A 26,065-nucleotide genomic window follows, 5' to 3' on the forward strand; every position below is an offset into this window, starting at 1 on the left:
TGTGGGAGGAGTCACCGGCCCGTCGGTCCTCTTAAGCCGCTCGTTTCAGGCTTCCGGGGAACGAAGGGATCCGACGGCGCCTCCCAGTGACGTCACCAGCAGCGCGACCCATCGGCGTGTCAGGGTTTCTTGGCCGCCTCGCTCGAGCGGCACTGTCGCGGTCCCCGGCGCGGATTTCGCCCAGGCTACCACCCACCAGGACACCAGGTGAGACTGCCTTGCATTGGGGGCATGTGTCTGAAGGCAGTGGGCTGCGGTGGCGGTCGGCCCCTTGCCCGCGGGCATCCGGGAGCGGCACTGTGCCATGTTTTGCTCGTATGGAAGTGGGGTCAGGAGCAGCAGGGGAGCAGCGTTGTGTTCAGCAAGGGGTCCGTTGTGCCCCTCCGTCATTGCCGACCCCTGGCCTTCTGCCGTGGCCCTCGCTGCCTCAGCTGATCTGCCTGCTTTGCCCCTGCCTTCCCACTGGCAGCTGTATTGTGTGGGTGGTGTGTGGGCTCCGTTCGGGGCAGACATCCTCCTGTCTCCTCTCCCCTGCATAGCCCCCTCCTTTTCTGTCTCTGTCCCTTTCTTCCTCTACTATCCAGCATGTGTGGCACACTGAATGTCGTTTGCCGCTGCCCTGCGATGGGTGCCTATTACATGTACATGGTGTGGTATGCATTCCCTTCCTGTGTTCGCCAGACCTGCGTCGTCGGACGCAGGCACGTGCTACGGTGGCAGCACATGCTGGGTGTTCCCTCCGCTCGAGTGGCTCGCACAAAGGGGGAACTAACTCCACGGACCGTGAGCGAGCAGGCGCAGTCAGTGGCTCCCCGCGTTGTCCTGGCGGAGCCCAGCTTAGGGCCCCGCACGTGCACACGTCACTCATTTTCACTGTAGGTCACACGATAGGTCATTCAGGAGGGGGGTCATGCCTTTTCTCATTTTTTGCAGTGAGGACCGACCGAGATGTCGCATGTTTCGGAGGGTGTGGACCTGGCTTCGCTACTGGCTACCCCTACCAGGGCTTCTGATCGTGGGAGATCACCTTCCATCAGGGCTTGGACGATCCCCAAGCTCGCTCTGGAGCTTCAAAAGGAGGGCATCCCCTTTCTGGCCACGGCGAGGAGGGTGGAGCTGTTCCGCCTGCTGTTTCCCTCCGCTGCTGCTAGTGGCAGCTCCCAGCAGATGCCCATGCAGACTGTTGTCGCTTCCTTGACGCAGATTCACGCCTCTTTGAACGTTATTACCACCTCGTTGCACAATCTCCAGCACCGGACCGAGACTCTGGAGTGGCAGGCCACGGTTGTTCCCGCGGTACTGGATGTTTCTAGCACCCCCTCGGGTGCCCCAGAGTCTAGCGCCCCGGTGCCCCCTATCCCAGGTAGGGCTGCCGGCCCTCCCAACATTACGCCGGCACACTTCGTCCCCGTTAATTTACGTAAAGACATTTTGGAGTGGAAGGACGTAAATTTGGCTTCGCTGCTCATTGCAGCGCACGACGTCTGGGATAACAGGGCGTATGCTTGCGGGGAGGTGTCTGCCATCTTTTTACGACTATCACCGGGCGTTTTCGACCTAGGCAGCGGCTGGGTTGGCGCAATTTCAGTTTACGGCCAACTGGGGTAGGATTGACACGGAGTTGTTCTGCAGGCAGTTCGCAGTGCTCACTTCGCCCGTCTGCACCACGTGTCAGTCCTCAGCACACACTGCCCATTGCTGCCCCACGACCGCGCCTGCGGAGACGGCCGTGCCGACCCGACCCCTGGGTTCCTGCCCAGCCCTCCCGGCCCAGCGTCTGCTCAGGTCGACAAGTTGGGCAGGCCCATACGCTGCTTGGGCAGGGCCCAGAGAGGCAATAATAACAACTTCAAGTCGTGTAACTATCCACAGTGTCGGTTGCTGCATATCTGCTCCACCTGTTTCAGGGCCCATCCGAGGACCGCATGCTCGGTCGGGAACATGCAGACTCCGTGACTAAGCCGGGTGGATGTGGATGCTTTGGTGTCTGTTTTGTCCTTGCATCCGGATCCATCGTTGGCGGAATTTCTGGGTGACGGTTTTTCCACCGGTTTCCACACTGGCTTCGTCACGCTGCCACGGACGACCCACGAGTGCGGTAACTTGGGGTCGGCTCTGGCAGACCCTCTCACAGTGGACGCATTGCTTCGGGTGGAATTGGATAAGGGTTTCATGATTGGGCCTTTTTCAGAACCCCCTTTGCCATGTGGAGGGTCAGCCCCATCGGGTTGGTGTGCGGGATGTTTTCAAATAAATATTGTTTAGTTTACGACTTGTCCGCCCCTCATTCCACACACATTCATAGCTTGAATGCTCTGATACCCTCGGAGGAATTTGGCCTCAGGTACTCCTCGGTGGACTAGGCCATACAGTATATAGTGCGATCTGGCAGGAATTCGTGGCTGTCCAAGGCGGACATCTCAGACGCCTTCAAGTTGTTGCCTATCCCACAGTTGTTGTGGCAGTGGCACGGGCTCACGTGGAGGGAGCAGTATTACTTCGCCACCAGGTTGACTTTCGGGTCCAAGAGCAGCCCTTGGCTCTTTGATAGGTTCGCCCAGGCCCTGCACTGGATTCTGGGGGAGCACGCTCGTTGTCAGAAGGTGTTGCACTACCTCGATGACTATCTGCTCATCGAATCCCCCGACAGGGTGCCGCGGGGCCTCGGCATACTGCTGGACACCTTCGGGTCGCTCGGGGTTCCCGTCACAGCACGCAAGGTCGAAGGCCCCCTCAGAGCTTTGCCTTTCCTGGGGGTCATTCTGGACACGGCTCCCATGCGGTCCAGATTGCCGCCGGACAAGTTGGCCCGGATCAGGGACGTCCTGCACACCCTGGTGGTGTCCCCAGTATGCACCAGGAGGTCGATGCAGTCCTTATTGGGCATGCTCGACTTTGCGATGCGGATCATACCCCAGGGTCGGGCATTTATCTCCAGGTTGCTGGCTCTGTTGCCTGCGGCCCCGGAACAGGATTCGGTCGTACGCGTGGACGCTGCCGGATGTGCAGATCTGCTCATGTGGGACCGGTTCCTGCGGGACTGGAACGGCATCTCGTTGTTCATCCCGCATGCCACCCGTTCGTCCCCGCAGGTGGCCACGGGTTTTGCTGCCTTTTTTTTGGCACCCACTGGTTCGCTAGCCCTTGGCCGGTCGAAGTGGAGAGTATAGGGGAATTTTCTCGAACATCATCATTACTCGAGATATACCCTATAGTAGCGGCAGCCAAAACATGGGGCCCATAATGGTCAGGCCATACAGTTGTTTTCCACACGGACAACCAAGCCACAGCCGACATAATCAACAAAGGTAGATCCAATTCCCTAAAGATCATGTCCTTTCTATGTAGGCTGACATGGCTGTCCCTCCAACACGAGTTTAATGTCATCTGTCACTACATCCCAGGTGTTTGCAATGTAGCGGCTGATGCCTTGTCCAGGTTTAAATACAACACTTTCTTCCAACAGCACACGGACGCGGACACGGTTGCCACGCCAGTTCCTATATTCCAGCATCTGGTACTGCATTAGACAAACACCGGTCCGATGCCGCCAGGTTGATCAACAACTCCCTTGCCACAATACCCGCAAAGCGTACGAGGTGGCGTGGAAAGCCTTCAATACATTCCAAGGCAAATACGCCACTCACGAGCCCAGCAGCGTATCTTATATACTAGCCTTTATCGCCTACTGTCACTCAGACCTCAAACTGGCGCACAGCACGATGCGGCTATATCTGGCGGGGGTTCAACATTTCCTGTCCCTGACTCACCCAGACAGGCAGTCTTTATTTACAGCTCACCCCGTTAAGGCTATCCTATAGGGCATCCAGAAAGCAGGGGCACAATCCGGGGGCGCCAGGTTGCCCATCTCTGGGCACTTGTTCAGGGGCATGTCCGCTATGCTGGACGGATCCCCGTTCTGTGTTACCCAGAGCTTAGTTCTAAAAGCTGCCATCTACTTGGCTTATTATGGTTTCCTGAGACCGGGTGAGTTTACGTCCTCCAGTCCCATAGCCGCTACAGTATGTAAGAGGAACTTATGCCGTTACCCGGACCACTATACGTTGAGCCCCGAGCGGTGTAAAAAATCAGGTAGGCGCACCCACACGGATCGAGTTATTTCCGTCAGGCAACGCATGGTGCCCCGTCTCGGTGTTGGACTGTCATCACCGACAGCTCCGCACGGCCCGTTGCTGCCTTTCCCAGTCGCCCCTCTCTCCTCGCAGCAGTTCGTCACACACGTCAGGGTACTCCTCGGGCAGCTAGGGGAGAATCCCAAATGATATTCAGGGCACTCCTTCCGCATAGGGGCAGCCTCAGCCGCCTCCCGACATGGGGTTCCTGCCCACGTCATCAAGCAGTTAGGCAGGTGGAAATCGGCATGCTTCATCAGATATGTTCCGAACCCTCAAGTAGAGATGGCAAAAGCATTTTCTTGTTTGGCTGTATAAATGTAGATACGAATAAAAGCAATTCAATTCTAAATGGTTGTTTTTGCCCCCTTATTGGCGTACCGTCCACCCGGACCATGGCATATCTCAGGTCCGCATGTTTGTGTTGTTGTCAATTTTGTATAGTACACAGGTCAGAGACATTTCCATAGACAGCGGACGTACGGGTCATCAGCAGGTGGCGCCGGGCAAGCGCTTTCCAGTATCAGGTAAGTAGACTCAGAGTACAAACTACCTCATGCAGTTTGTTTTTTTACATAGCTTGCCCCTATCGAAGAAAGTCTTGCTTGTTTGACATCTGGACAATATATTCACCTGACTTTCAGGGTCTCTTCCTTCAGCACTGCAAGGAGGCTAATTTTGCAGAGCTACATCCCATAGATTAGTGCTGCAGAGCTATGGGAGGGGGACATTGAGGTGACCGGTCACCCAGCACATAGCTAGCTAGCTGGGGTGACTTTTCTACACAACAGGATGCGTTGCCAATGCAACAGTTAGCAGGTAGTAATTCCTGACAGATTAATAGTGAAAGGAGTGATGGCTGCTTAAACAATAATTTGAGGCACTTGCTTCAATTTTTTTTTCTGCCTGGAGAAAAGTTTAACCACTTTTACTGTAGAGAGTTAAAGAAGCTCTTTCTAAACGGACGGTAAAATCTTTCTTCCATATGCAACCAGATGTCCTCAATGCTGGATCCTTGTCCACTCTTGCTCCTCACCATGTTCTAGATGTCAGTAGTGTTTGTTTCTACATAGGGCACACATCCCACTGACTCCCTGTGATCCCAAAGCAGAACAGTCCTAAACAAAATTATTTTGGGTGTCTGTTTTAGGAGACCAGATAATTTACTGGCAGCCCTTCTAGCTTTGAAAACTGAGACAAACTGTTAACAGGTTCTATTTAGAGACCTTAGCAGCTCTTCAATTAGAAACCATAGGAAGGTTATAAAGGGGTATAGACTGCCATTCATATTTAAAGGAAACCTGTACTAAATGAAATACAAGAGCTTCCATTGCTGAACTGATTTTGAAACTGCTATTTGCCTGTCTATAGCCAATACTTTAAGTCACTGACCTGGAACAAGCAGGCAAGGCCAGAAAGAAGTCCACCACTTGTTATGTGTTAGTGACCAAAAAATGAATGAAGATACTAGATCAGTAGAAAATCAAAATAATTAGCATTTTCACAGGGAGAGGTTTGTAATGGGAGCCCCCATATTTCCCCAGTATAGGTCAGTTTTATGTAAGGGAACCCATATACTGTATGTTGGGCTATTCCAACCTCCTGTGTATCATAACCATACTTCGCAAAGGCCACATTTAGTCTGTCTAAGCCAAATCACTCGGTGGGTCTATAGGTTGAACTCAATGGAATTGTGTCTTTTTTTCAACCTGACCAACTACGTAGGTATAAGAAAACAGAATTAGATGCACAATACCCAAATAAAGGCAAATGCATTACTGTGTATACCATTTTGCCAGTTGATACCTAAGCAAATATACTTTGCATATTCTGTCCAAAATAAGCAAATCTCATGTGTATGAAATCTCAAAATGGATCACCATCCACAAATAGAGGATATGCTTCAATGCATGGCCATCAGCATCACAAGGTTACGGGTCCATTCACACTATTGCGTTGGGGCAAAGCACGTTAACACGTTACCACAATGCATAGCACAGCACCTGCTTTTTGTGCAGTGCTACCGATTGTGAATACCACACCAACACACTGTACAGTAGAGCCCAATGCACCACAACACATATACAATGTGTTATGATGTGCTGCTCTGTTAAAAACCGGTCAAGCATGTTTTGTTTTTTTTCTACCTTTTGTGATGTGTTGGCAGGCCATTCATAATGAAGCATGTGAATTAAGTACAGCAACAGAACATTTAGGAGTAAAATTGGCCCCGAAAGATTACACGAAGAGAAAGACGGTAATTTGGACATAATGGCAACGGCTTATGTAATGTATGGTCAGCAAAGAAAAAAAACTCTAAAATGTGCTTTGACTTCAAAGACCTTTCTTTGCGAAGCTAACAGTGTGGATGGCAGTGTTATTGCAGACTCACACTGCATAAATCTATCAGTGGACAATGTACCCTACAGGGGGGGGGGGGGGAAGGACAGTACAATAAGAATGACAGTACAATATAGTTGGATGTCATTTAATTAGTTCATTACTTTGACACTTTGGATAGAGAAAAGGCTGTGAAATATTGATGTATTGATTACAGCTGCTGATAAAAGTCCACTTGACTGGGGAGGCATATAATAGAAATGTGAAATGCTCCATTGATTTTAGATCACATAGATTCCTCCTGCACTGGAGCGGAAGAGTCTCACACCTTTCCCACACTAAAAGCTAGAATGTTCTTTATGATTACAATAAAACTGATGCAACTTGCTAAACTTCGCGGTCATCAACCGGCTATTAATACTTGTAAGAAATAACAAAGCAGATTGTAGATCCAGGTAATATCCAAATATCTGAGAGGATCAAGAAGAATTGGATTCCCATTGGAGCAAATCAGACACTTTTGAGTTCTGTATACAAGAAGTTTTCGATGTATTCATTTATTTATTTTTCTGTTGGTTGAACTTGGGTCTTTTTTTCAATCCGATTATGTAACTACGCATGCATCTATGTAAATAAGGGTTGCAACTCTATTGTTCTGGTATGTCTGTCTACTGCGAGACCAGGGCAGACACATATAGGATGCTAGTCAAAAGTGAAGTACAACATAAATCATAAGACTTCCACAATGACAGACACTGGAGGGGATTTATTACGACTGGAGCAGACAAAAACTGGAGCAGTTGGGCATGGCAACCAATCAGCTTCTCTTTTTTCATTTTCACACCTTAACTGAACAAACTGAAGAGAGAAGCTGATTGGTTGAGAAACTGCTCCAGATTTTGTCTGCAACAGTTTTGATAAATTCTCCACACTGTATTCTGGTAACTGTATGTTAGTAATACTTGAGCTGGCAAATAAAGGAGTCTTGACTGCCTAGGATTATGCAGCAGGTGATGACAACTTCTGCTATTTGACTACACACTGCATGTGAGTGGGATTCTTAGTGCTCTTCACAGTTTTCTTTTTCGTCATTCAGTATATGAATTCCATGTCTCCCCACATACCTTAATTCATATTTTTCTCCAACTTTACATGCAGACCAAGCTGTCCATTACAAGTAACAATTACAGGATTTGTGATAAATCATATAACACTAAGAAAGGTGGTTACGAGGATCAGCTTTTATTTATATGGTTTAAAAAAGGAGAACTATGAGGCAAGTGATTTTCACTCAGCCTCATAATCTGAGCCGACCTGTGACAATGAAACCGTCACAGGTCGGCTCAGTAGATCGTGAAGTGAGCGAACACATACCGTCGCTCGCTCACTTCTCGATCTATCCGTGCAGAGAGCCGTGAATGTCACTCACGGCTCCCTGCAGGGATTCCCCCCTCCCCTGTCCGATCCTCCAGCGCTGACTGGCGGAACGGACGGGGGAGGATACAGCTGGCTCTGCCTCTGGATAGGCAGAGCCAGATGTCAATCCTGCAGCTGGGTGGATCCAGACAGCATTGTCGGGATCGGTTCCAGCTGCGGCGTCTCAGTAGCTCGCGGTATACTGAGCTTTGGGGGACAGGAGGACGCTGGTTTGTGTCCTCTCGTTACCCTTAGGAGAACTATGGGGAAAGCACTGACCCCATAGTTCTCCTTTAAACCTTGTTTCCCCAAATCTGTTGCTGTAACTTCTTCAAATAGCTTTGCTGGAGTCCATTTCAGATTAATACTACAGATTACAAAATCTGTAGTAGTAATGTTAGAAAACAATAAATCATGTCATTTCCTATTTTTCCCATAGTTCCATAGTAATTGAAACTCCAACATTGTATTTATACGACACAGTGCAATTATTGTTTAGTTAACCCCAGATGCCTCTGCATATCAAAGTGTAAATGGTAGAAAGCCACTTGCACTCCAAAAACTTTTGCAGTCAATCTTCTTTATTGACCATCAAAGTATCACATTACTTAGTCGCGTTTCGAGACCATATGGTCCCTTTTTCAGGCAAACAAAACCATACGGTCTCGAAACGTCGCTAAGCAATGCGTCACTTTGATGGTCAATAAAGAAGAAGATTGACTGCAACAGTTTTTGGAATGCAAGTGACTTTCTACCATTTACATTTTGATATGCAGAAAGCCAGTAGAAACCCTGAGATGGAGACGAGGATACCAATACAAATCTAGCAGTGTTTCTAACCCTTTCTCACATTGTGCAAAACAAATTTGGTCTTGGCTGTAACATTAACTACAACAACTTTAAAAAAAAGATACCAGACTTTGTTCACCTAGTTGGGACTGGTACTTCTGTAAGTCCAGATAGAAGGACAGCCGGACTCAACCTCACAAAGGCTATAATCGGTCGATCCAAATTATCTACTTCTCCCACTAAAACATTTGATGCCTCAGCTCCTGGGGGGATCTTCCTCATAAAGTTCATGTCAACCTAGGGCAAAAAATAGTCATTAAATCTCCATACATATATGTTAATTACCGGTAGAGGCCAACTGGATGACTCCAGAACAGCACACGAAAACATGAATTTGTGGTGGAGAATTGTTTTCACCAAGAAGTCTGTCAGATGTAAAACTTTTTATTTTATTTTAGATACTTGCTAATGTTAATCAAATTATCTAAATTTCTAGAAAAGTGATTTTTCCTGTAAAAGTACCTTTTTTAAAAAATGAAAATAACACATGTATTGATACATTGCTTAAAGAAAAAACAAGATTTTTTTTTAAAAACGCCTTACACCGACAGACATCCTTATACATATGGAAAATAATACATTAACTATAGAATAACTAAATAAATTACAAGATTTCAAAATTAAAGGGATAAAACACAAAATTGATATTATACACAATATGTAGGGTCCTTTTAAAGTTTTAGCCAATAAATATTGTATAAAAAGCACATCTTAGATATAAAGTTTGTTGAAGCCAATATGGACCCAGTGAATAGTTTGGCCATTTGTGTATAATAACAGGGGGCTACAGCACAAATGAGTCCGGTAGACGATGTGTCATGATTTGTACTGTAGAGAACCATTGACATGGCTATCTGCAGGAACTTACAGCAGACCTCTTGCGTCCCATTACAAACGTGCCACAATTACAGTGCCAGGAGTCATAATCCTGCTCGTCGAGGGAAAACAGGGGGGGGGGGGCCAAGCAAAAACAATGATACACGCTGTCATAAATGTTGTGCCAGATTTCAAGGACATGGTCCAAATTTAGTACACAATAATAATAGGAGGTGCAACAAGTATATAACATTAAAGAAGCTTTCCAGTGTATAGGCTATAACCACCCATGTCTGATATTTCACTGGTGGGAATTCTAGATTTCTTGGAGACTTAAAGAAAAAAAAATTGCTGCTTAAAAAAGAGAATTATGGGGAGAGCGAATTACACTCATCCCCATAATTAGAGCAGACATGTGACAATGCAGCTGTCACACGTCGGCTTTATAAATCGAGAACTGAGTGATCACGTAACGCTGATAGTTCAATTCCCGATCATCTCCCAGCAGAGAGCAATGACTGTCAGTCACCGCTCCCTACAAGGATTCCCCCCCTTCCCTCTCTTTTCCTGCAGCACTGACTGGAGGAATGGGCAGGGGAAGGGGTGGGCACAGCTTCTAGGAAAGCAGAGCCAGCTGTCAATCAGGCAGCGGGGTGGATCCTGGTTGCAGCATGGCTCTGTGCTGTCAGCATATAGCGGGCAATAGCTCGCTATATGCTGAGTTTTTGGTCACAGGAAGACATTAGTATATGGTCTTCTGTGATCCTAAATTAACTATGGCCAAAAAAGGTTGGGCCATATTTCGCTTTTAAAAGTATAACTGTACTACTGCTTTACACACATGGAAAATCTCTATTCTTCCTATGGAGAGGTTGTACACCCCAATGGTGGACGGTTTCGCCATAGAAATAAAAGCCGATTAAGCGGAATTCTGTATGTGCAGAATAAGCAGCCCCCTGGTTGGGAGACTTTTAAACAGCCTTGGGTAGATTTACTTTTTAAAGGAATATATAGTGATAGATAGATTTTTTTTTTCCTCTTTATAATGTTCACCATTTTTTCATATGTACAATTTCCAGGAAGCAGTTGGAGCTCTACGGCCTTTTATAGAAAATTATCAGGCTAACCCTAGCTGCTTTGATGAAAAAATGCCTACTTACAGGGGGTAGCTCAATTACACACACAAACATTAATGCATCAGATTGTTTCAATTAGAAATAGCCACAAAGTGAGAAACTACTGCTGTGCTTCCCCTTTAGAAACCATAGAAGGCTCTGTAAAACCAGTGTCATGGGTGTACCCTATAATAAAAAATGTTCATTTGTAAAAGAAAATATTTTAAAATAAATAACAAAAATGCATAATCAGTTAAAACTACCTAGATCACAGAAACAGTATATTGACTGCAGAGCAATTAATGGTTTATTAATAGACATATTAATTAGATGGTCAGATATTTATAAGTATCTTGTAACTTAGCAGGCAAATTCTGGAGGGACAAGTAGATTGGCGAGGTGAACTAGATTGTCTGTTCACTGCATAAACACGTATATATTTTGGCAATATAATAAAGCTAGTCTAATGGTAAAAAAAAAAAAAAAAAAGGGGGGAGCTATGACATCTTTGAACAGTTGTAGAACTCCAAGACAAATGTACACAAATGCTGTATGATTTCTCTGTTACCGGAGTGATTATAGGAGGCTGGACACAGTAGGGTCTGAATTTTTTTGAAATGGAAACCAATTGATTACTTTCTGATGTTACCAAAAACCAGTGGTAGAGTGCGCTACACATTGCTTGCACTATGAAACGAAATAAAAAACTATTCTACAAATTAGAGCTTGAAAATAAAAACCAAAGCAGGTCTGGCCTTTTCTACACAGTACTTAATGGCTACATTGGACAGATCAGACGGTTTAGCGTTATTCTATTTTTGACAAATCTTTCAGTACCTTGCTAAAGTCAACTGTGCTATTCTCCTGGCTACCTCCTCCAGTTCCGTTCCGCTTGAGCTCCGATAATCTACCAGTGTCCAGGTTTGCTGGTGTTGACTGTGGAGAAGATAGCAGCCCTACAAACAAGTACATATAGTCAGAAATGTGTTCCGTCAGAGACATTACATCGAGTCAAAGTTTCAGGTCCTAGATGCAGAATGATTAATATATTTACAGTCTTTTGTGGCAAGTGCATATATTTTGCAACGCTCTGGCGGACATTGAGACATTATTGTGAGTGGTTAGTTTGGCCGCTCCACAAATGCAAATTACGTATCAAGCAATTATAGCAGTCAAGAGAACAATCGCACATGAAATTCTATTTCCAATAGCTGACATATATTAATAGGTAGTTACGAGAATGCAGGAGCTGGGACCACAATAAAGTCTGTTTCAGCAAAAACTGTAATTCAGACAAGAGTTTCATGTTGCAGATTCCAGTAGCCAATTATAAAAGTTGTTCTGTGATGTGATTTCTTTTTCTGTTATGCAGGGAGATATATGAACATCCAGCACAGCCATTCTGTTTAGTGAGAGTAAACAGAGCAGGCATGATGGCTATATAAAACAGCTATGTGACAAACTATTTATCCCTCCAGCGCTGTTGCCGGTCTCTGATCCAGCGCCGACTGCTGTGTCTTCTGTGTCCCACAGTGTCTGTCTGGGTGCATGCTGCGTGCATTACTGACTTACAATGTGTCTCTCCTCTTCTGCCGGCCAAAGATTTTTACTGCGCATGTGCCCGCCCCATGATCTTCACGGCCGCTCGAGAATCTTCAGACGGGAGCGAGTGGCAGAGACACAGGTAAGTAATTACCTATTTGGTAACTTTTTATCTTTTTTTTTTGCATATATCTATTGCTTGCTAGCAGTAGATATATGCAAGAAAAGAAAAAAAATAAAAACACAAGAGAGTTTAAGACTAGTTATAAAAAAAAAATCTTCCCATTAGATTATATCTGCATTCAATGTATTTTATGCAGATTATTTACCTGTAAAAGCCTCCCTTGTGCAGCCATCCAAAAGTCCTGAGACTGCCGCAGGGCACTGCCATCTTGGATGTGATGTCAGCAGCTCCAGCAGACTCAGCTGTCACTTAAGTAAAACTATAGTATTTCCCCTGACTCCCCTCTCTAGCAGGCACATAAAAGGTTACGTAGGGAGAAGGAGAGGGGCAGAGAAGCTGGGCCAGCACAGAGAGTAATACGAGACTCCCAGAAGAGAAGACTATGATGTGCAAGGAAGAAGGAGGCATTGCTAAGGAAATAACTCTCCTGGAGTGTCAAATTAGCAAGTTCAAAGACACATTGCAAATGAATGAAATATAATTTATGAAAAGGAGAATTACTGCAAGTAAATATTTGAAAAACATAAATTTTTCTGTGTTTTTACCTGCAAAGTTGGTGACAGAATCTTTTTTATGTATATCTCAAAAATTATGATTTTTAGGTGCTTACCTATGAAGTGGATGTACATTGAGAGAAATACTTCCATTTGCTTTCTACTCTTTTTCCAATCTATAGATATAGCAGCTGGAACTAGACAATTGAGACTTCTCAGTAGACGTTGGTGGTTTTAATTATACACCTGCTATTTTCATTTCTCAAGAAGTCTGGTGATCTGATTCCTACTCTCCAATTCTGCAATGGACAATATTGTCTCCCTTGAGAATGCTTTCCATGACAAGACAGCAGAAAGGGTGGACATTGGAGGACAATTCCGTTGGAAAGGTCTCCGTTGCTTGGTCCACCGATATCCATTCAACCCGTTTTATTAGACTTTTGTTCCCCTCGTTTTACCTGATTTTCTAAATAAATCCAACCAGAATATGTCACAAGGAGAGGAAATTCAAGTAATATGGAACAAATGCCAAATTACTTGATGGAAAAAAAAAAAAAAGAGTTTGACAATCATTTTTTTGCAGTGTTTTCCAACTGTTCCTCGTGCTCCACCAAAGGCTCATGGTGTCCATCAGAGAGAAGCTCATGTTTAATTTTTAGGTAGTTGCTGGTAAGTCAAATCAAATGCTGGCTTCAAATATCCTTCAAGTGCTCCTGTGGGGAGAAACATCCAACAAAATAACTAGCACCTACCAGCAAGCCAAACAATGCCACCATACTCTTACAATGAACTGAAGAGGCTGAACAAACAATTGCTGTACCCGGGAAGAGCAACACATTTATAAAAAGACAAAAAAAACTTAACACACTCAAGACATGCATTTCAACCAGTGACACTTACAACCAAGAGTGGCATTTGCAATAATGTCCAGTGGTCCTTTCAGGTAATAAGTGCACTGTTTGGATTGTAAACCAGTACATGTTTCTCATTATATTGACTAGAAATAGATATGCATGTAATGCAGCTATTGCTTCTGAGAATAATGAGACACGCATATCAGGATATAAAAAGATCAGACACATAGGGTACATGAATCACATACAGTACTTCAGTAACAATAGAAAGTAATTCAGAATTCCTAGAATGTGCATATGCTTTACTATTACCTGAGAGGAACACATCATGAACACTTCATGACTGATGACAGCCCAGTGAAATCACACAAATGTAATGTGGTTAGTACAGTAAGCAAAGCACCACACGCATTCCAAGATACACTGCAATCTGAATAAAGACTAAAATTGTTTGCTATAGATAAATAAAAACAACAAGTACTGATTATACTCTTGGAGCTAGCACCATGCACCCAAGCTACTATATATATTGCATATCAGTTGAAAAGCTAGATACTAAAAAAACAAACAGAAAGTGCATTGCATGTTTTCACTTAAAGTAAAAATGTATGCTTTCCAGTTTAACCTTTTTTTTGCAAACTATTGCAAGAGAACAAAAGAAAAATATGAGAGTTTGCAACTCACTGCTGGATATCACTGCTTGTAGTCAATACACTAGAATTCGTATCTAAATGGAACCCGCAAGCAATAAAATCCCATACTCTAGCCCCACCCTAAACCTTAAGTTGCTGTGGATTGCACAGTCTGCTTCAATCAGGGTCCAGTGCCAGTGACAGCATATTACTGAATAATTATTGCTGCTATAAACCTTATATAGTGCAGCCATCATCACCAATAAACCCCCGCCCCCCTTTAGATTTTAATGAAACCTAAGGTTTAAAATGCTGACCTTTGGAAATGACAGTCCTAAAATAAGCCGCCAACAGTGTGGCAGCTTAAAAGAGAACTATGGCCCAACCTTGTTTGGCCATAGTTCTCTTTAGGGTAACAGAAGGACATTTACTATGTCCACTCCGCCACATGATTTGCATCTGACTTTGCCTCTCTAGAAGCAGAGCCAGCTGCGTTGCCCCCCTGTGCCTCCAGCCAGCACTGGAGGAATAGAGAGGAGAGGGAGGGAATCCCCGCAGGGAGCAGTGACCAACAGTCAACGCTCTCTGCAGGGAGAGGATCAGGAAGTCAATGATCAGCTGTATGGGATTGCTCAGTTCTCAATCTATAGAGCCGACATGCGACAACTTCAGTTGCCACACCTCGACTCTAATTATGGGGATGAGTGTATTTTCACTCTTCTCATAACTCTCCTAACCAATTGTAATACTGGTCAGGCTAGGGAAGGGACAATACAATACATCTGTCAGGTTTTAACTGCCATTTATGTCCTCGCTAGGGAGAATTATAAGCTACTTACTGCCTGAACACCTAAACTACATGTATGCAGATAAGGGGAAACAGAAGAATGGTTCACTTTTACTAGATCTCAATGTTCAGATTAAATGTGAATGTACATCGGCAGCCCGTGCCAAAAGACCAGAAGACTCTTACTGAATGAGATTTGGAAAAATGATATGAATTCAAAAGAGCCTGAGGCTTCAGAAAGTTCATATCCCAAATAAAATAAAAAAAGCAGACTGAGCTTTGGTTGAACTTACTAACAAGCAGCCTGCTTGCATAGCGATAATACATCCACTATAGATGAAGCAATGGGTTCTGTGCCACAAAATGCTCCAGGAGAATGGTACTTAATGACTGCACTTCAAATGGTACAAACGCATGCATATTGAAGCAACCTTGTAAGTTGTAATCAATAGAGGATGCCAAGCATTCAATGTGCTCAGAAACATTCCACTGTGAGTGATTCAGCAAGGTGCACCACACAGGTAGAGGAATAATAGTTGCCTGGATCAAAGTCATGAAAATCTTCTTTCTTTGGGTCCAAGGCTTCCTCATTTTCATCCTCCTCATCAGGTGGGTGAATTATTACAGTAGGGATATCATCGCCAGCACACTGCAGTGTCAATGGGACCCATTCACTCTGCTGAGAACTTGTAGACGGCAACCGATCAAATTTAGGGGTGCTGGGCGGTGTGTTTTGGGGGGTCGGTACAGGGGTCGTATGCTGGGAGCCAGCTGGGGTTCCAACTCTCGAGGGAGGTAGAAGGTAATTGAGGAGAAGCGATAAGCGAGATTCGGCTCGCAATGAATTACGGGAGGCTGAAAGGCCTTCCCCTGAGGTAAAACAAGAGAAGAAAATAAAACAAAGTGTTTTTGCTGGGTCTTTCAGAAATAAAGCCCTCGTTTCACATTTCCACACAATTTTCATTATAAACTCCAATGGCATGCTTAGCTCAAGAAAAAAAACAAACAAACATACATGCATTATGAAAAGAACCTGGAAATCGGGCACCAACACTGTGCATTTATACATGAACGTAAACAGGAATATACATGTAACAACATTATTATGCAAGTAGTAAGAGAGGTCCACAAATAGTTTTGCACAACTTACAGGTATCAGAGAGGTCCTAGGAAAAAAAAAAAGCCTAATAACCTTAAAACTCGTGGCTATTTGCAGATTATAGAAAAGGGCAACAATTCACAGCAGTTCTCTATCCAGCATATGCTGTATCCCCTTAATCACATGTTATGGTAATAATTACACTGCTTATGCAACATGTGAGAAATGTCAATAGACATTGCAATGGCAAAATAATCCACCATTTCTCATTATGTTTAGTATTGAAGTTCAGTGTACAGTTCACAAAAGGATCTGATGCAATGTTATAGGAGAGAAATTAAAAGCATCAAGTGAATGTGAATGTGTAAAGCTCATGAATGCTTGAGGCTAATAGTCAATTATCCCAAATCCATCTCCGTTCAGTCACTGTACTGACATTGCATCCTAGGTCAGGCCATTACTGGCTGTACGTCAGAACAATCTAATGTTACGGGGCCAGTGTACCCAAAACAGATATTTTAGGACTAGAGAGTGAAGTCACCTGGCAGATTCTTAAATTAAACCCATGCTTTGCCCAAGCAGGGCAACAGGTTCAATTTAATGCAAACCTCACAAGCAGCCTCTATACACACCTTTCCTTTGCTCGCTTGATTCACCTATCAGAAGCAAAGAAAGTACCTGGTACTTCAGGTTATGGAACAAAGTGTGATCCACTCCTTCACCAAACATCAGCACTGTTACAAGGGCATGCGAAGGGGACAATCAAACATGTGTAAGCTCCGATTAGAGCAACTCAAAGCTTTCCTCACTCCCACAGCTGAACAAGGTGGCAGGTGAGTGCCGATAAGGCGAGTATGTGCTTCTGGGAAGGGGACACTGAAGCAAACCTGTTTTGCCCTACATGGGAAAAGCACTGGCTTGCCTGAAGTAACAGTGTCTGTGCAAAGACCCCTTCCTCCTTCCCATCCAATGATACTCACCTCTCCAGCATTCCCTCGCCACTCCTTTCTCAGTCACAGACGCCAATGAAATACCAGGTGTTGGAGCCAAGAGGGAGCAGTAATATCACCCTCGCCATAATGTAATAGTGCCCGCCATCATGGGAGGAGGTCACCTGCGCTCACATGCCCAGAAGCAGCAAGTAATTTGGTCTTTACACGGACACCTTGCCCTGAATTTCAGCCAAAGTTAAGGTTCAGAAGTATTTAGATATCTATTAACTGGGATACTGGAAAAAGGAGCCAAGCTGAATAGGATATCTTCTCAAAGACTGAAAAGCTGCTTAAACTTTTACACAAAGGTCTAAAATTATTAATTGCTGTTAAACTGAAGGTTCAATTGAGCTTTAAAGTGGCACTAAACTCATCAGTTAAATCTAAAAAATGCATTCAAGTACCTTAACAATTAATAACATGCAGTAGGGCTGCAACAATTAAATCGACATAATCGATTATTGAAAAAGTTGTCAACTTTTTCAATCATCGATTAATCGGCTTCCGATTGGTTGGCCCTGTTCATGGCTCCACACACGCTGCGTGCCGCACCTCCTCCCCATCTCAAGTTTGCCGCTGCCAGACACGCCCGCATCCACGCTCCACACGACGCATCTCCTCCCTGCCTCACATTCACCGACCGGCACAGGGACGCAGGGAGATGTAGTAAGGAGGAGCAGGTGTGGGGGGATAACAGCCGCCGATAGACAGGCCCGATCTCAGAAGCAAGTTGCTGGAAGACTGCTCAGGTAAGCCTGCACTTTCCCACACATGGTGCTCTATAATGTATTGCTGGGATTTGTATTCCTCTGTATAATATACAGAACAATGTACCATCAGCTATAGAGGACTACAAATCCCAGCAATAATGCATTATACAGCGCAATGCGGAATACCACCAGCTATAGAAGAGTACAACAAATCCCAGGAATAATACATTATACAGTGGTGCAATGCCGAATATCACTAGCTATAGGAGGACTACAAAACCCAGCAATAATACATTATACAGCGCAATGCAGAATACCACCAGCTATAATGTACTATTGCTGGGATTTGTTGTATTCCTCTATAGCTGGTGGTATTCTGCATTGTGCTGTATAATGTACTATTGCTGGGTTTTGTAGTCCTCTATAGCCGGTGCCATTCTGCATTCATTGCTGTATAATTTGACACTTTTCATTCACTATATTGCACGCCACACTTTTGTTTTCTTTTTTACTTCCACCGCTCCAAGCTTGATCCTGTGATGGACTACACTCTCAATACAAACTAGTAGTCCATCACTGGAGCCTTTTTTTACAATTTATTTTATTTTTTATCCGATTAACCGAACTTAATAATCGGCTAACTAATCGATTTTGAAAATAATCGTTAGCTGCAGCTCTAACATGCATCTTATTTGTGTATCACTCAGCTATAGATGCTCAAATCATGTAAATTCATGCCGACACTGTCCTTTCTTCTGGAGGGTGGCTACTCTTGTTCCCCATGGTCCCTCTGTGTGCTGTAAAGTAGCCACCGCTCCAAGATCACTTGCATGATGGACTACAATCTCAATACAAATTAGTAAACTAAACAGGACATTGTAATCTATCACGGGATTGAGCTTGGAGCGGTGGCTACTTTACAACTCACACAGGGACCAGTGGGAACAAAAGTGGCCACCCTCCGGAAAGAAGGACAGTGTCAGCACCAATTCAGAGGATCTACTGCTGAGTGATACACAAATAAAAGGTACAATTTTATTAATAGTGAAGGCACTTGAATGCATTTTTAAGATTTAACTCCTGAGTTTTGTGTCGCTTTAAGGTTAAAGTCAGCTAGATATACTCCACGTACATCAAAAAACAAATTGTATTCAGTGTCTTACAGTTTGTTTTCTTTCTAAAGCAGCCACAGCCTAGGTAGAAAAGACTAACACCCGCCTGCAGCTGCAGCGTGGAACCCTTGCTCTATGTGGGGAAGCAGTGATATGTCTGCAGAGTTCTGACACTTCCCCTGGCAGACCTCTGCAGTGAGACCACTGCTTCCCTACAAATAGCAAGGGTTCAACTTCACAGCTCAGGGAAGAATTTTCCTCTTTGTTTTGATGCACTTGGAATGGATTTATCAGATTTAAACTGAAGGTTCAAATGGGCTTTAAGCAGGTTCTAGGTCACTTAATCTTTCAGTGTGTTAAAACATTGGTGATATCAGTATATAAAATTTTCATGTTGAGTCAGTCATGGCTATGTTACGTTACCAACACTTTGACTCAATCAAGTCTTATACGTTCAATTTGTCCTTTAGCTATCCTAAAGAATTAAACTATATTTTGCTTAACAGCACTTGACACACAATCTTTGACAGACACCTCACTAATTAAATGCAAGTAATTACATCATTCAGGGAATACATTTTCAGAATAATTCATAAGACAACATGAAACAAGCAAATCAAAAGCAAAGATAAAGCAGCAGCCAAATTAAAGCAAAATAAAAAAAAAATTAAAAAAATGTGTACAACACCCATAACTGTGGCCGTTTTATAGAGATCAATATACAATATCCTATGTGGCACACACAAAAATCGCAATAAAATGACTCTGGCGAAAAGTAAATTGATGATTACTGAGCAGATGAAAGGATTATAGCAGATACAGATGTGTGATTTATGACAGTGATAGATGAAGCATGATTTGTAGCCAAATTTTAGAAAATCAAGAAAAGCGGGGCTGCTGCTTTAAAGACAAAACGAAGATCTCAGCGAAATAGGTTAGATTAAGCTGCTTGTGACAACTTATCTCACCGTTTCGTTCAAGCAAGTGAGGATCAGAATGTTTCTTGCCTATGTCAGCGAAGGACCGCACCAGGGGGATACGGTTACTCAGCTTCTTCTCGTTCTGATGGTGATGTCTCTTTAAGAGAGCTTCTCTGACATACTCCCTCATGGATTCATCCAGCTGTCCTGACGCAATCATGTTGTCCAGTACCATATCTGTGATAACAGAACACCACATAATTACTATAGTTAAAGAATACATTCACAGTAGAAACTCTTTAAAACCTGCCAACCAATAGAAAAACGTGGAGACCCAGTATAACTTCTTTTACAGCTTCGGAGATTCTTCTGCCTTTTTTAATGAATAAACTCAAATAACTTAAAGTGGAAGTAAAAAGACATAAACAAAGTTTGTGTATCGTCATGTCCAGGTTGCCTCCGGAAATGTGAAGGGGACCTACCCCGATGGGGACACAGACAGCAATTAAAACAGTTCTCATAGGAAAATGAGCGATACAATTGCTATCCAATACATGATCCTGAAATAGCAGTCAGGTAATAAAAAACAGTACTTCAATATGGTGGTGAAGAATCATTTGGGGTACATATAGTCCTGTATGCTCACAAGGTAGTTCTTGTATATATGTGTAACAAGGGTCAGAGAATGTACTTACTACATGTAGAGAACATTTCAGTCCTATGAGGTCAAATTTATATGCCTCAGGCATTGGAAAGCAGCAGTCTAATGTGATGATATGGCATCAAAATTAGACTTTCCAGTTACATCTGTTACCATTGGAACACTTAAAGCCCAACTCCGGGCATAATAAACATACCCAACTTAAAGCAGTTGTACATTCCGTTTCAAGCATGCTGGCTTTATTTCACACCCAGCAAATCTGTTTATTTATAGTACATGCTGGGCTTAGTATAACTCCTGCTGTACTCCTGGCCTGTTCAGGTGTATGGGCTGCAGGTCTCAGAGCCCCACACTACAGTTGTGTCTCTGCCTCCCTCTGGCCATGCAAAAACCAAAGCCTGGAGCTGTGTGTTTTGTGAATGGCTTGGAGGAGAGGGAGGCCTATGGTCTGAGACTTTCAGCACTTGCATCCGAGCAGGCTGGAAGTACAGCAGAAGCTGGCATGGCATGAGCTGGCATGAAAACAAACAGATTTGTCAGATGTAGAATAAAGCCAGAACGGGGGTGGCTTTTGTGGCAACGGACTGTATATTTTCAAGAAGCAGTCTTGTGACTTGGGAGGCTGGCTTTCGAACGTTACTATGGTCAACTGTACCAGTTTTGATAAATTCTTCATTGTATTAAAAAGTACAGTTGTCCTTTAAAGTTAAGTTTATCCTTCCTGGCAAACACGCGAGACGGAGAAACAACCAATTTGATAGAAAAAAAATGTATTTATTACCCATCATAATAAAAAAGGTGTCTTTTTTATTTTTTATTTTGTCAATAATTATATTTATTATTCCGGTGTTGCTGCGTGCACACACGCACGCACTATATATTGATTTTAATTTATTACCCATCGTTATGCCAAATGAGAACTGTCATGGGAAACAAAGCTATGCATGTCAGCAGTAATTACTCGACTAATTAAATAGATGCATCTGCATTTAACAGATAGAGAGAAACCTTATAACCAATGTTAGTACCATTAGAGTAAGCCAGGGAAACACAGTAATTCATTGGCCAGTTTATCCTACATATTTAATATATCTCAGTTTTATTGGAGCGTGGGAGATCATGGTGGAAAAGTCAATAATTAGCCACTGGACATAAAGAATCCAAGTTGCAATAGCATTATAAAAAAACATTAAACTAGAGCTGGAATAATCTTAGAAGATTGATGGTTGTACTGGCAATCATGTATTCAAATGCATGCATATACCCCCCTCTGCCAATTCCTACACTGGCTTCCAATAGCCCAAAGGATAACATTCAAAATATTAACCACCTACAAAGCCATCCACAACTCTGCTCCTGGCTATATCTCCCACCTTGTCTCAAAGTATCAACCTAACCGTCCCCTCCGTTCTTCCAAAGACCTCCTGCTTTCCAGCTCGCCCGTCAACTTCCATGCTCACCTCCAGGACTTCTCTAGAGTCTCTCCCAGCCTCTGCAACTCTTTACCCCAACTTGACCATCTATATCCTACTCTGACTGCCTTTAGGCGATCCCTTAGGACTCATCACTTCAGGGAAGCCTATCCCACCTCAAAGTAACCACTGAACCATCACATTCTCAAAAAATTCATCCCCACACAGCTACTTCCTCATGTATCACTTGCCCCTCCCTTTTAGATTGTAAGCCCTCACGGGCAGGGCCCTCCTCATCATCTTGTCTTGAATTGTAATGTGATTGTAATGTCTTCCTTATATTGTAAAGAGCTGTGCAAACTGTTGGCGCTATATAAATCCTGTATTATAATAATAATAATAATAATAATAATAATGTACAAGGTCAGATCACCTAAACATGCATGTTCATAGAATGGTCAGGAAGCTCGCAGCGATCAGAGTGTCAAACATTTTAGGGAAATTATAGCAATGGGTGGAAATAATCCAACTAAGCCAAAAAGATAATTCCATCAAGTACCTTCTGATTAAGGTGTCTGCAGGTGCCTCTATCAGCTGGATGTGGGGCATTGATCACCTTATCTCTACAGAGATCTTAAATCTGCCCTTTTTACATGATCCTCTGCACAATCATCTGCAATAGCAGTAAACATTCTGATCCTAAATCAGAAACATCGCGATCATGCATTACCTGCTATGTCGTCTATAGTGCTGGCTCTCATGTCCAACATCACTGTGCCATTAAGTATGCAGCTTCTCAGTTCAAACAGACTGTGTAGTGAAAGCGTGGCCACGTAAGGCTTACTCCATCTGTCTCCACCATCTTCAACATCTTCCTCAAATTTCAGCCATCTAAAACCAAAATCAAATGCAAATATTGTCACAGGAAATGTAAAGTTTGTTTTTTTATACCTACGTGAATAGTGATCGCTTCACAAATAAAAAACACAAAAGATAAAGCGCACTCCTGTAGGGCAGACAGGCTTCAAACAGGTGGCTGTTATGTAAAGGTGTGCAGATCTCCTTGTTACAGGGAGAGGACCCTGTCTATTAGAAACCACGAAAACAAACAAAAGATCAGGAGCGCAACTACCAAAATTCCTTGTGTGTGAGTAGGTGGGTATGATCCGGCGAAGGGACCAGTAGACATATAGATGAGGACAGAGTCAGGCACACTATTAGATCTTTACAGTGTGGGGTTTAGGTGTCTATGGCAAAGTCACAGTGTTAGAAAAGGGGACTTACAATTAGGAGCTCCCCTGTTGTCTGTACGATCGTCTACTTGGATCGATCCTGATGTCTCCGGTGGTGTGGGAGGCTGGTCTGGAATGGATGTGCATCTGTTTGACCGTCCACAAACTCGACTGGCCGGGCCGAGCCGCGTCCGTCAGGGGCAGACAGCAAGGGGGGAGGAGCTACGTGCGGCTGAGTGACCCCGTGCGCCGCGTGTCAGTGCTGGCAGTCGGGCTGTGGTCATAGGGGTAGAGAAGTATCGGGTGTCTCCAGTGGCTACGCGTTTCGAGGGGTTGCCTCTTTATCAAGCCTCAAGATACTGGATCGCTTCACAAAGACACACAGAATGTTGCAGTACATGCAGACGGCTGCTATTAAAAGTAAATTTTTTTAATACTAAATAACAGTTTTGAGTGCAGATATCGTTTAGTATGTATTTTTTTTGCCTATTATGTCTAGCATTTCACATGTTCGAGGTGTTTACTATTACATTTTCATTTTGCAGTACTTTAGTGGTGGGACTGTACTCCTTGTTTCAGAAGTAAATATTTTTGTTTGTGAAAAATCTTTGATGGCCGTTTTAAATCACATTCCTTGTATAAACAGTTCAGTGAAAAACCGGCACTCACAAGGGGATCCCTCCATCCAGTACTTTATTTGTAAAAAGGCACAACAGCAGCAAACAAACGCTTACATGTTTCAGCCCCCAAACTGGGCCTTAGTCGTAGCAAGTTACTACGAATAGGGCCCAGTTTGGGGGCTGAAACATGTAAGGCATTTGTTTGGTTGCTGCTGTTGTGCATTTTTACAAATAAAGTATTAAATGGACGGATCCCCTTGTGAGTGCCGTTTTTTTACCTATTGCCCAGTGGAGGCTCCGGCGGAAGCTTTACCATGCACCGAGGTTCAAGCAGTGGGATTGGAGACAAGAGGGTAGAGCTGCTCAATGTTTCTAAACTGAAACATTTCAGTGTTCACTGCTAACTCCAGGTTCTAGTACAAGCCGATAGTAGAGCACAGTGCAATATCTATGGCCCAAATGCTAAGTGCACCAGGTGTTTATGTTGTTAATACGGATATGTGCTTTTCAATGCAGTTCGGTGGCAGTAACAAAAGCCAGCATGCAACAGCATCCTCTGTGTGTGGACTCAACAAGCATTAAAGCCTGTTCACACCAACCAGTGCATTTAGGGCACAGTTCTGGATCACATAAGCAAAGCCTCACCGCGTTTCACGGGCACCGTATACATGTCTTCTGCCCACGGTGCGATCGCCCTCACCGGAACGCGTGGTACCGCAATGCCCTGTGTTCCAGTGCGGTGCAATCGCAAAAAAATCATGCTCCGCACTGGAAGGCAAGGCATTGCAAATCCACGCAGTGGGGTCAATCGCATTGTGGACAGGAGGCGTGTCTGCGGTGTCACTGAAATGAATGGCACCACCACGTCCCCTCCTGCCTCAGAACACAGGGATGGTTCGTGTATGCCAACCAATGCGAATACGGCAGGAAACAATGCCCTGAATGCACTGGATGGTGTGAACGGGCCCTTAACCTCTTGCCGTCCGCAAGGTTTAACACCGCGGATGTCAACTGGTTAAAGATGTGGCATCACACTCCTGACCGATATCCCACTACCCATTATTCAAATGGGTGCTGTAATGACACGTCCGTGAAGTGTGCATGCTCATACACGGCCGATCCCAAAAGGGACAGGTGCTGTGTGCGATCGAAGAGAGAACGTGGCCATACGCACACCCAAACTGCACACTTGGACGCAGACAGGAGGTATATGCCCCCTGTGTGCCCCGTGTGAATGAGGCCTCAAAAGAATAATGGAAGCAAGGACATAGAACAGCCGATAAACTTTATGTGGTCATACATAAAGTTACATAAAGAGGTAAAGCTACGGAGCAGGGTCTAGTTTTACAGTTCATAATCACCATTGCATGCCACATTAGCGGCATTCCAGGAGTCTAACCTTCTAAAGAATTCCGAAAATAATTATTTGCTAGAACTATACACTCCCCTTCTTTATTATCTAAATACATTGGTTTTTTCTTTTACTGTGCTCATTACCGCTTCTCCTTGGGGCCTCATCTCTTCTAGCATTACTCTCAATCATTATGTTACATTAAAGGGATGTCAAAATTAAGGATTGTTGTCATACAAGGGAACCTATTAATAGGTGGTGGGGAGGAGGAGGGGGTCATATGATCTCTGTGCATTTCTTTACTAATAGGAAAGTGTACAAGTAGTAACAAAGATTAGGAACAGTGTTTCTACAATGCACTGGGAGGCATACAGTGTGATGATATAAGCCAGGTAGTCGCATTCAAAGAAAGCAACAAGACCCTGCAACACATATCCTAATGACATTACAGTGATATTAAAGTCAAAATGTTTTAAACTATTTAAAAGGCTGGTGAAACCACTTAGAATGGATGCTGCTTCTTGATGTTTAAAAGTTTTAGTTTCCTGCAGAATCAGCTGCATCAGATATCGGGTTTTAGGGTGGGTCCTTTCCCTTGCAGGGTCCTATGGAGCAACCCTTGCGTGTGCTAGTAAGCTGTGTGCGTCTCCACAAACACGCAGGTACAGCAATGCAACACACTCCCTTCCAAGCTAGTAGATGGACAACTGCTGGAGATTGCTCTGTCCCTTGTGATCTTGTACTGGACAGGAAGTTCAGAGAAGTCGAGCTGAGAGAGATGGAGCCAGCTGTTT

General features: G+C 44.0%; 1 protein-coding gene across 1 annotated transcript in view; it reads right to left on the reverse strand.

Moving 5' to 3' along the window:
- The window catches only part of SLC4A7 (solute carrier family 4 member 7), a 131,502-nt gene that overhangs the window by 29,738 nt on the left and 75,699 nt on the right, over positions 1–26,065 (reverse strand). Inside the window, exons 5-9 of the mRNA XM_018563558.1 lie at positions 22,799–22,959; positions 20,044–20,232; positions 15,703–16,026; positions 11,507–11,625; positions 8,818–8,975 (exon numbers count right to left, since the gene is read on the reverse strand). Of these exons, the coding sequence (XP_018419060.1) occupies positions 8,818–8,975; positions 11,507–11,625; positions 15,703–16,026; positions 20,044–20,232; positions 22,799–22,959 (951 nt within the window). The remainder of the gene's footprint in view (positions 1–8,817; positions 8,976–11,506; positions 11,626–15,702; positions 16,027–20,043; positions 20,233–22,798; positions 22,960–26,065) is intronic.

The sequence above is a fragment of the Nanorana parkeri genome, unplaced genomic scaffold, assembly GCF_000935625.1.
Source record: "Nanorana parkeri isolate BGI_ZX_2015 unplaced genomic scaffold, ASM93562v1 scaffold675, whole genome shotgun sequence".
Classification (NCBI taxonomy): domain Eukaryota; kingdom Metazoa; phylum Chordata; class Amphibia; order Anura; family Dicroglossidae; genus Nanorana; species Nanorana parkeri.